The sequence below is a fragment of the Sinohyriopsis cumingii genome, chromosome 3 (assembly GCF_028554795.1).
Source record: "Sinohyriopsis cumingii isolate HCF-2022 chromosome 3, ASM2855479v2, whole genome shotgun sequence".
NCBI lineage: Eukaryota > Metazoa > Mollusca > Bivalvia > Unionida > Unionidae > Sinohyriopsis > Sinohyriopsis cumingii.
The window spans coordinates 30,880,380-30,893,013 of NC_142963.1; the positions used below are offsets into that span (position 1 = coordinate 30,880,380).

The 12,634-nt window shown below is 34.0% G+C and overlaps 1 protein-coding gene across 3 annotated transcripts in view; it reads right to left on the reverse strand.

Annotated features, from left to right (window-relative positions):
• Positions 1 to 12,634, reverse strand: part of LOC149802624 (coiled-coil domain-containing protein 57-like) — a 73,468-nt gene that overhangs the window by 1,823 nt on the left and 59,011 nt on the right. For all 3 annotated transcript variants that reach the window (XM_089951942.1, XM_089951944.1, XM_089951943.1), the window contains 4 exons: positions 8,885 to 9,113; positions 5,712 to 5,875; positions 5,110 to 5,227; positions 1,131 to 1,343 (listed from right to left, as the gene is read on the reverse strand). In XM_089951942.1, the coding sequence (XP_089808068.1) occupies positions 1,131 to 1,343; positions 5,110 to 5,227; positions 5,712 to 5,875; positions 8,885 to 9,113 (724 nt within the window). The remainder of the gene's footprint in view (positions 1 to 1,130; positions 1,344 to 5,109; positions 5,228 to 5,711; positions 5,876 to 8,884; positions 9,114 to 12,634) is intronic.

A 12,634-nucleotide genomic window follows, 5' to 3' on the forward strand; every position in this document is an offset into this window, starting at 1 on the left:
AAATATTCAATCACCACTTGATCACTCCAAAAATATGCAATCAAGTCATAACTGAACAGATCAGGAGTAAAACTAATGAGTCCTTATCTGAACTTTTGGATGTTGCAAAACTACAATTGATGTATTGATGATTTGGGTGCTGGCCCTAAACATACTTGTAAAGTCAATCCAAGTGCTCAGACTGTTGGAGTTGTCAGGTAGATTTGTTACCTCTTTTCTGCACTATATCAGTAAAATAAAATATTTAGAAGTTGTGAAGTATCACTACAAATAAGATGTGTGATCATACAAGTGTAAGAGAAAATAAAAAAGCTTTCCTTACCCAGTTCCCTGTTTGATATGCAAATTTTACAAAAATATGTTTCTTAAATCTTTGCTTGTTACTTGGTAGTTTGCACTGGGAACTCTGTTAAGCATTGTCGTCAAAAGTAACCTTCATCTCCCGCTGCTCGCCTTTGCACTAAATTTTACACTCAGACCATACTAAATGCTTCTGTGGTGATTCCAACAGTACAATTTTGAGGACCCTTTCACTAGAATTTGGAATTTTTATTGTGAATTTATTTTGGGGGTACATGGTCTAGAACTGAAGTTATTATGCCAAAATAAATTTCTTGACCTTTGAACTCATAAAAGGCTTATTTCTAAACCAACCTGCAAGTCAATGAAAAACTTTGGTGACGATGCATGTGTAAGAACTGAAATTTTTTGTAGAAAGTATTTTTCCGCCTTCAGTCAGTGATGATAACTTTTGACCTTTTGAACTCAAAATCAATAGGCTTGTTCTTACCCTAGGTGCGAGCCATCCACAGTCTGGTAACTAGAGAGGGTAGAGAACTCTAGTTATTCTTTGAGAACCATTTTTCCTTGTTCAGTTCCAGTGACCATTGACCTTTTGTAGGTCAACACAAGCAATCTACGAAGCTTGGTAACTGTACATGGTGAAGAAAATAAGTTATTGTATGCAGAAACCATTTTTCTTCTTTCAGTCAGTTATCTTCACCTAGGACAGACAATATGGTAACATAGTATACTTCTGCACTATGTCCTGCCTTAAGGCAGACGTTTACAAATTACAAATCAATAATTTCATAACTACACTTAAAATGGCATTTTGTCCACTATCTAACCTGACTGGTCAAAGTGTCTAGGAGTTCTTGGAGTGTACGGACTGGGACTCTGTCTTTCCTCTAGCATCTTCCAGATCTCTTGTAAGGACTCTCCACCCACAGAAGACATACTTTTTAGCAGGTCTCTGTCAACTGGGACAGATTGTGAAGATGCTTGAGTCATGCCACCCTCTGTGTCAATGCTTGCTCTTACACCTCGGCTGGCCTCCATGGCTGCATAATACAACAGTAAACTGTGTCTAGAGGCACACTTTTAGCAAGCAAAACTTTTTCATGAATTTCGTGTTATTACAAAACAAAAATTTTATTCTGGGCATATAAACTGTGTGCTGCTAATAAAGAGATCTGAAAAAAATGAATACTGCCAATAATTGGTGAAAATCTGATGACACTAAAATATTGTAACTTAAGAATACTTGGAAACCATAGATTATGACACCATTTATTGATATCTGTAAAGAAAGTATTGATAATGTACTTTCTTCAAAGTCTTATATACCTCTTATTGATAAGAACGATAAATTTGTTATAGTAATTTATTTTTGAAGCATCATTTTGCTTTAAATAACCAACCTGTGTTCCACAGAACATGGCAGCAAGCCTGTGAACAGCAATTACAAAGTAGCTTGCTGCTTACAGGGGTAAAACTGGAACTTCTAAAATATCTTGGCACAAACTGTACACTAATATTTTGCTAAAGATTCTCTTGAACACATCTACAGGTGTGGAAGATATGTGACTTTTAAAGCAAATGTTAACATAGCACCTTAACATTGTTGATGCATACATCACTATCATTGCCAGAAAAGTCATACTTTTACTGCATTAATCACAGGCAAGACAAAAACTGAATTGAATGAAAAGGTCTCCAAACATTATCACATTTGCATTAGTACCTTTTTATAGAATTAAACATGCATGGCCCCTCAAAATGGCGCAAAAAGACTTGGCTAATATCCAAAGGCAAAGTGCTAACAAAAACAAGGGCCATAACTCAAAGTTTAAAAGGAAGCAGTAGAAATCGAACTTAACCTGGATCTTTTTTATATAAAGCTTAATAGCAAATTGGGTTACAATTCAAAAAGTCTTTCAAAAGTTATCATGCACTAGATAAATGGTGTAAGGGGAGGTTTTAAAGACAATCAGGAGCCATAACTTTACAAACTTTCATAAACCAATTGAAGGTTTCGTACCGAAATAATTTTAATATCCTCGCCTGTATAGTGGTTGGGGTATATATTAATCCTCATTTCCATTTGTTTGTTCTTATGTGAAGCTTGTAATGTATTATGGTCATCCTTTGAAGATGCTCATAATGACAAATCACTCTGCACTTGAGCTATTTACTATATTACAATCATTTACAAAAATGTAAACAAAATGTGGCCTTTCATGTACAGCTTGGCAGAATGTGAATTTCAATTATGAGCATACATAAATTATGGACTCTCAAAAATAAAAACTCTCAGGGGATTATTTTCTGAGTTGGGGGCATAATTTGAAACTTTGACATCTGTTATTTGTCCCAGTGTGGAGTTAACCAACCCCCATCATTCTAGATATGTCAATGTCATTACCCCTATTAAAGACTAAATAGTTACATAAACAAAAATTGTGAAAAGAACTAAAATTAAAGCTAATTATACTGCATTTAGTGTACAAACTTCAAATCATTACTCCTAAATAGCATACAGGATAAAGCAAAAGGTGAACAGTTTGGGGATGGGGATGAAACAAATGAAAAACTTGCAAAATTTTGGCAAAATAACGGAGGCTGCTAATGGCTTATTTTTGACATAATGGTTCAATGACTCAGAATGTCAATAAAGACTGCCTATTCTTAAGGACGTCCAGGCTAATAATGTCAAATGACTGCCACTGAATGTATAATTAGCCTTGCCCCTTCATAAATAATTAGCCCAACTCTTTAATATGTTAATTTTGGTAACAGGAATTTATGGCTGGGCTTAAAATATATATGTTCAGTGTACATTCTGTTGCAAATAATACATAATCTACAGTCAAGTGAACCTGACTTATGATTTATAGGGTCTAACAGTATATCAATACAATCCTGCTAATAAAATTCGAAGTTTAATAATATAAATGAAAAAGATGATGGTCAGACATCAGAACATTATATGCTTGATCTTTCGGCTGGTTTATAAAATGAGACAATTGAACCTGATCTGAAATGTCATACCAAAATTGATTGTAACCTATGAAGTTCTTTAAAAGTTACAAGTGGAACTAAATTTTACGCTCATGTATAGGCATAAGACCATGGGCATTACAGTACATACTCACTTAAAAGTCAAGTCCAATTGTAAACAAGAAAGACCCTGATTTGAACTAGTAGATCTGGGTCTCTGTTGTTTATTCTAATTACTCTTCACAGACTGGACAGACTCAAATCTGCCATCACATTATGCAACAGCAGATTTTTGGGCCCGTGTAGTTTACAGCTGGATTAATCTTTTAATGGTACTATATGCCCATCAAATGAATATAACCTGGATTAATATTTTAATGGTGATATATGCCCATCTAATGAATATTACCTGGATTAATCTTTTAATGGTGATATATGCCCATCTAATGAATATTACCTGGATTAATATTTTAATGGTGCTATATGCCCATCTAATGAATATTACCTGGATTAATATTTTAATGGTGATATATGCCCATCTAATGAATATTACCTGGATTAATATTTTAATGGTGATATATGCCCATCTAATGAATATTACCTGGATTAATCTTTTAATGGTGATATATGCCCATCTAATGAATATTACCTGGATTAATATTTTAATGGTGCTATATGCCCATCTAATGAATATTACCTGGATTAATATTTTAATGGTGATATATGCCCATCAAATGAATATTACCTGGATTAATATTTTAATGGTGCTATATGCCCATCTAATGAATATTACCTGGATTAATATTTTAATGGTGATATATGCCCATCTAATGAATATTACCTGGATTAATCTTTTAATGGTGATATATGCCCATCTAATGAATATTACCTGGATTAATCTTTTAATGGTACTATATGCCCATCAAATGAATATTACCTGGTCATGAAAGAAAATCAGATATCCAGAGAGGATAGTAGTGATGTGCAAAGAAATTTATGAATATTTATTGTCAGAGAAAGCAATCAATACAAGTGAGGGGCAAACATTATGTTAAAAAAAGCACAATTAAATATTCAATTCGTTAACTTTATTTAAATTTTGACTAAGATTGTGGAATAATGTTATCCTTACAGCATCAGTTGATTAAAAAAATCGGGGAAATGGAGTCTTTTAAGATTTCAAATAATTAGATGCTCTTTAAGGAGGTACTTTAAATTAATCGCCAGTTTATTCAGCACTTTCTTGATTTATAAAGGGCTTACAATATACCATCTTTACTGAACCATTCACAGGTTTGGCAAGATTCTCAAGCTTGACAGACTTGAGATACAGGTAGGAGAGTGGTTAAAGAGCTTGATTATTGTCTCGGATTCAGTTCTCTGAGGAGGTACATACAGGGGTCATTGATCAGTCATCCATGGTTTATACTTTTAAGGTTAGTATCAAGAATGCTTAGTACAGGATGTGAGAACTTGTTATGCATTTAATGTTAAATGACTTTTATTTAATGCTGTTCCAGAATTTGGACAGGAGTGTTATAATTGACTGACTTTAATTAAACATGAATGGTGTTGTTAACTAAGCCTGTTAAAAGTGTTTCATACTGACCAAATGAATTAATATTTGATGAGTACAGACATCAATTAAAACGGCAATCTGGCCCATCCACTTCCACTATACATTTAATTCTGGCATACTCCTTATTAATTCAATCATTTACGTTAGTACTTTCAACTTAACCTTTGTCACCTTCTGTTCTGTCACTGAAGGGCTTCATAATTACACAAGTAAATCACAGTACAACTAATACATAACTCTGTACTTACAGGCACTGAGCTGATTGGTCTTTTTGAGTATTGATGCGGGCCTATTCTCTGTGTCAGATACATCTGTCTCTCCCGTCTTGTCAAGTTTGCCACGATACCTCTGAGCATACTGAAGCTCCTAATTGAGAAATTATTATTAAACAAATTTCATTAACAGTTACTATGTATTGCAAAAAATGGAGATATCTGTTCTCTCTCTCTCATACAAACATACAGTCATACACAAAAAGAGCAATATTTTGAAATGTAACTCAAACTTATTCATGTAGACCACAAAAGCTGCTGAAAAAGTGTTAAAAAATTGCATCAACACTGTATACTGAAGTAAAAACTAGTCTATAGGACATAAAGTCTGTAAAGAAAATTTGAATGGTTTCACTACATTTTCCTCTCCCTGTGAAATGAAAATAACACCTATAATGAATTTGAAATGAAAATTTCAAGAAAGTATTGATTCCTTTTGCATATATTATACATGACAAAGATTTCTTTTATCTTAGTAGTATCATCTGTGAATTAATGATTCTGAAATAAGACATGGTTCCATCCATTGTTTCTTTTGTCCACAAAAAAAATACAGCAAATTTGCTCCAACTGAATACCTGCTTTGTGAGCTGATACTGTAGGTGTTCCAACTGATTCAGCTTCCCCAGAAACTGATCAGAAAGAGGCTGGGAGATCATGTGATCAGAATCTTCTCTGACTGGTTCTTGAAAAAAAGCTGCTGGTATCCTGCCTGCAGATGGCACAGATGGTGGAACAACTCCTGAAGCAAAGCAGATGTTTGTAGAAGATACAATTATTTTAATATGCACGAGGATGTTTAATTCTCTGAATATGCAGGGCAACAGGTAGAATGATTTTGATGATGTTCATTGAATATGATGATGTTCATTGATTTTGATGATGTTCATTAATTTTGATGTTGTTCATTGATTTTGATGATGTTCATTAATTTGGATCTTTATTGATTTTGAAGTTCATTGATTTTCATGATGTTCATTAATTTTGATGATGCTCATTGATTTTGATGATGTTCATTGATTTTGATGATGTTCATTAATTTTGATGATGTTCATTGATTTTGATGATGTATATTGATTTTAATGATGTCCATTAATTTTAATGATGTTCATTGATTTATTGATTTTGATGATGTTCATTAATTTTGATGATGTTCATTGATGTTGATGATGTTCATTGAATTTAATGATGTTCATTGAATTTGATGATCATTGAATATGATGATGTTCATTGATGTTGATGTTCATTGAATTTGATGATGTTCATTGATTTTGATGATGTTCATTGATTTTGATGATCATTGATTTTGATGATGTTCATTGATTTTGATGATCATTGATTTTGATGATGTTCATTAATTTTGATGCTGTTAATTGATTTTGATGATGTTCATTGATTTTAATGATGTTCATTTTGATGATATTCATTGATTTATTGATTTTGATGATGTTCATTAATTTTGATGATGTTCACTGATTTTGATGATGTTCATTGATTTTGATGATGTTCATTGATTATGATGATGTTCATTGAGTTTGATGATGTTCATTGAATTTGATGATGTTCATTGAGTTTGATGTTCATTGATTTTGATGATGTTCATTGATTTTGATGATGTTCATTGATTTAAATGATGTTCATTAATTTTGATGATGTTCATTGATTTTGATAATGTTCACTGATTTTGATGATGTTCATTAACATGTGAACACCAATGATTTCTGATTCATATCTTTTGGTGGTGTGTGTGTGTGTGTGTGTGATTTGGATTTTTAACATAGCTTTAACAATTTTTCAGTTACTTCTCTACGATGTCTGCAGTGTGACAGTTTATAATGATGTCTAGCACTGGGGCACCATGACGAAGACATGTAGCATATGTCACACCCAGTCACATTATCCTGACACCAGGCTGACCAGTCCTAAGACTAACCTCTTCATGCTGAGCACTGAGCGAGCCAGCTGTTAATACAATTTTTGTAAGTCTTTGGTATGACTCGGCCGGGGATTGAACCCATCTTTTGGTGGAACATGCGGCCAACCCCGATTTTAAGAAACTCAGGAACAACAAAGTTTCTGATATAATGAAAGATTTGCAAGGTCCAAAATTTGTCCTTATTTTTAAACGAGAAAATGTTTTCACAAATCACACATCTTTAAGCACCAAAAGATCAGAAATAAACAGAAAATTATGTCCCACAAACCTCATAAAGAAACTGATTATCAGCTGAGAAAGTTCTGTATTGATTCTTTACTCAAGTTCTCATTTTATTATACCACTCACAATGGGATAATGTACTCTTATATATTTGCATCTGAAAACTATTCACACACGATGTGAGCAGTGGATTAATTTACGTACAATACATTTTTTCTAGTTCTGAATTTTCATCATATTATGATGTAAAAATGTATACTAAAAAATCAATCAATATTTCATACCAAATCTGCTAAAACAGATGATCAGAAAGATGGCCCCAAGAGTGTTCACAAGCTCAACCAATAAGAAAGATGGCCCCAAGAGTATTCACAAGCTCAACCAATCAGATGCATGACTGTCTCATTAATATGTATGTTGCTCACAATCAAACTCATTCAAGGTTCTGATGTTATAAGCTCACACAGTGAATCAGAAATCTGATTAGAAATGAATCCTCCAGAGTGTTCACAAACAAGTTTGGTCAAAACACTGGATGATTTACTATGTACAATGGACAAAAGCCATACCATAAGCTCACTTGGCCTTCGGCCTGTTGAGCTAAAACAACATGTTCCAAAGTAGAATAAAAATTAAAGTAATTAATTAAATAGCAAAAATTTCAAAGCAAGTGCAAATGTGTGTGAAGAAATACAATACATTCTGCAACTTGCATACAATTAAATAATTATGAATCTAATCTAAAGAACTCAAAAATTAATTGCATTTAAAGGGAATCCTTGAAGGAAACCAACCAAACAATAAAACCAGCAATTATTTCCAAATATATAACTACCATATATACTTGCATATAATATCAGTCCAACTGCAAACTGCACAGACCTTGATCTGCCATCACAATGCACTGGCAGATCTGGTTCTGTGCAGTTTGTTAGAGTAATTAGTAGAACAGACAACGTAGAGCCTAATCTGCAGGCACATTATGTGATACAGCAGATTTGGACCTTTGTCCTTTGAAATTTTACTCCATTTATAAGTGAGTATATATGGTATTTTGCAATAATAAAACACTCCTGAGGCAATCATTCAGTTTTCTTTTGATAATTATTAGTAACAATCAATATATCCAGTAAAATTAGAAGTGCATATATTTCAATCATCATGGTATTCTTTTTCTTTTTTTAAATCTAATGAAAATGAGGTAATTTATGTAGCACTTTTGTAGGAATTGATTGTCTACATATCTGAAGTTCAGTAAAGTATGAACCGAAAAATCACTGCAAAAATTGCATAATCTGTATAGCCTATTGAAAGAACTCATTTAGGTGGAATTTCTCGAGGATTCCAAAACCAAACTGAATTATCAGAACTGCAAACATCGACTGTGCAATTTTGAGGGACTAAACTAGAAATATGTCTGTTCATACATCTATAAAATTGAAAGATTTTGTTTGGTCTGGTCAGTTTTATTGCTAGTAATCACATAGAAGGAAACATTTAAATTACTATACTTTAATAGAGAGAGCACTGCATAAATGCAATGTATTTTTGGTAAATATTTCTTTGTTATTTAGAAACTGAAAAATATGGTACCAGCTTTCTTGAGTTCTGCTCGAAGTTTGTTTCCTATTTCTATCAATTGCTGACGCTCTTTAGCCAACTCAGTTATCTTTTTGGCAGCAGCCTTCAACTTCTTATGCAGATTATGGATTGTTTCATTTGTAGTTGCTCCTTGTCCAGATTTTAAATCAGCTGGAAAGATGGATTCACTTTGTTGTCGTAATTTCAGAATTTCATCTTGTAACTGCTGTATGACCAATTCCTGCAAGAAATATATCACTGTGCTGCATTCAGCTGATACTAGAAAGTGTGACAGAGTCACAATGATCCCGGTATTGAAGCTACATTTTAAACAAGGAACCCAAGTGGGCATTAGATCATTCATCTAATGACAAGAACACTTGGTCCAAAAGCCTGGGTTAGTATGATGCAAAGGTTTTGATATTCTTTTAGAAATGGCAGCCATATTGGATGATAGATCAGCATCATTTGTGCAGACTTCAAAGGCCTTCTGCTATTATACTTTCTCTGAAATTTGTAAAATTGAAATTTGGTCAAATTCTGTTGACTAGTTTAAAAGAAGTAATTTAATGTTTGTTTTTGTTTAAGTAACAATGGTCATAATAAATTACAGCAGATCAAAGGCCTTGAAAAGATGCACTTTTTAATTTCTTTTCAACAATTTTGTTTAAAGGTTTCTTTGTTTGCAATATTTACCGATAGACGATCATCATTTTTACAAATTTAAAAGACCCTCATGACTGTCATTTAAAGTTAAATAATAGCAGCTACCTCTGATAGTTGAATTTTAAAAGGCTTTTATGCTGCGATGCTTTCTGTCAAAGTTAGCCAAAGAAAGTATATATTTGCACAGCTGCTTGGTACCAAGGTCTGGAGAGACTATTTGCATGGCTGCTGTGTGCCCACAATGGAAAAGACTACCACACAGAGAAAAGTGTATGCAAGGATCCAGTCCAAAATATTCAGAATCATGTAAATTTAGATAAACATAACACATATATATCAACAGGGGCTGAATTATCTGAACCCATTACCCCATAAAAACACAGTAAATTTTTCATAGTGTCCATTCATACAGCAGCCATGTACTAACATTTACAATGACTACACGTAGCTTCATGTACCCACTGTTGCTAACAATATATGCATTGCAACCAGTGCCTGCCTCACATTATGGATTTATAATAATAATGATAACGTCGTGCAAAAATTATAGGCAAATCTATGAATTAGTGGCTTTCCATGAGAAACAAACTGGATAATTCAATTTCAATTGAAAAGTCGAAATAGCCACAACGTAAGCAAAGAAATATACTCTTCAAACATATGAACTGCTGTAAGGTGCAATCTGTCATGCAAATGATCCCTAATTGAATTCCACTCTGCATCTTTTTGTGTATCCATTCTGATATTGAATTATGAAAGAATTGTGTTAATCAGATTTATGGTGCAAATGTAAACATTAAGTGTATGCACTGTTATCTTAAATTAAGAAAGAATTGTGTTACTCTGATTTACTGTGTGAATGTACACAAAACAAAGCAGAACATGCAAAGTAAACAGCTGACACTACCTAAGAAATCTGCTATTTTCAAAATTTAGATACACTTTAGCTAGTCAACTCATTTGAGCATAAAATAATAAGACAATTTGTTTGTTCTGAGTGAACAACATAAAATGTTCATTGATTCCCAACCCTTCCCATTACCACCACCAGATGGCTACAGTTTACCTAGTTTTACCTTGAGTGATACCTCAGCAAGGATGCTCCCATTTGCAAGGAAATTTGGGAGATTAAGTATTGTTTTAGAAATATAATTTGAAAAATAATTTGCTTTCTCCTTGGAATGCTTTCTCCTTGGAATAAATTTCCCTGATCACATTAATATTAGGAGTAGAGGTAGTAGGATGGGGTAGTGACAAGCATCCTACCTTTACAAAGGTCACTGTCAACAGAATACGGATTTCTTCCCTGTATGAGGGTAAACTACACTCCTAATATGAAACAAGCACAATTCATGGCTATGTAAGATGTGATGAGAGTACCTGGATAAGAGAAAAGGAACCCAATGATTTTTCTTATTGAGTAAAATCACCAGGTGAATCTAGAAAAGCGTTGTTCTATGCCTGTGTTAGGACTGTAAGGACTTTAAACTGCCTTGGTGATGGTCTGAGCTGCAGCCATCAGACCAACTAAATTCATTTCTGTCTCTGCTAAAGCTAGATCATGCCAGATACAAGCTTGACAAGATTGCCAATGGAATCTAATTTTCAGTTTGAATTGAAGACCTGCAGAGATAGCTCTCATCTCATGAAATGAGATTTTCATTGGGTGTACTTTTGAGATCTCAGAATACACCAAGCATAGTACCCACATAAGCCATGATGTCATGGCTTGAATGGTAATATCCTCTTCTCTTCTTCTTGACCAGAAGAAAGAGCCACTGCTGGATTCCACATCACTTATCCATGTGCTAAAACTGGCACCTGCATCACTGCCTCTCTAGAGTGATTGATAGAGGAGAGGGGACGATTGCCTGCAGACAGCAGCCTTTTCTTTGCTATGAAGCTTGACAGTGTTATCATAATTACGGAATCCACTGACCTAAACTGGAAATAGTTAAAATTAAATGGCATGCAACTCACTCACCCCAGCATGCCATATATATATATATATATATATATATATATATATATATATATATATATATATATATATCAGCAAGTGATTGAAGTAAAAAAAACAACAACAAAAAAACAGCATTCAACATCGTTCAACCTTTATTTTGTATGTAATTGTACTTATCAAAAGCAAACCCAATGTAGACTATGTTGACATTTTTTAGCCAACTCTCTTCAAGGCGGTGCTGGGTAAGGACTCAGACTGATCTAATTTGAGCCATGTCAACACCCACAACAATTTCCATATGGGAAACAAAATGATTTTTTTAGCTTATTCAAGTCAGAACTGGCTAATAGGTCTAATTAATCTTTATCATAACTTGTATCCATTCTAACATGATGCATGCATGTGTCTGAGCTCATGGAGCAGTTGCCTTTGAATATAATTGGGACTAACTTTTTCTCCACAAAAAGTCCAACGATGGGATGATGCTATTGGTGTTGCACCAGTCCCTGAAAACTCCCATTGTACACCGTCAATGTAGAAAGTCTTCAAACTCATGACATCCTCTCCATGACCAAAAACTTCAATTTTGTCCTTTACAAGGCTCTTCTGACAAGAGCAATGATGGAGTAGCTGTCTGGTCAGGACATGAAACATCTATAGCTATGGCTGTTTGATGACTGCTTCTGCATATCATTGGTCCTTCAAGAAATGGCCTCAAGTTCTAGACTGTTGACCTGAAGAGGTAAATCTTCAGGTCTCCATTTGCCAATGACTGAGGTGAATTTTATTTAACAGATGGGCTTCCTGACAATATGAACTGGTGTCTGTACAGATTGTAAGTTCTTGTTGGAGTTATCCAGTGAAATTCCTGGCAGGAGTCTTTTCTTATTGAAAACTTGAAGCATGAAAGACACTTTTTTATCCGAGTACTTCATCTTTTGATCAACCAGAAGAGGGGTGTCATTGAGTTAGCAAGGCCATCTCCAATGGGCACGTGAAAAGGTGACTGAGGATGCCTCATTGAGCAGACCTAAGAGTTGTAAAACTTCTCTCGCTAAAATCCACTCTCTGTCAGAAACTGACTCTGCAAGCTCAATAATCCATGATGTGCACAACTGAGGGAGGCAAATGAT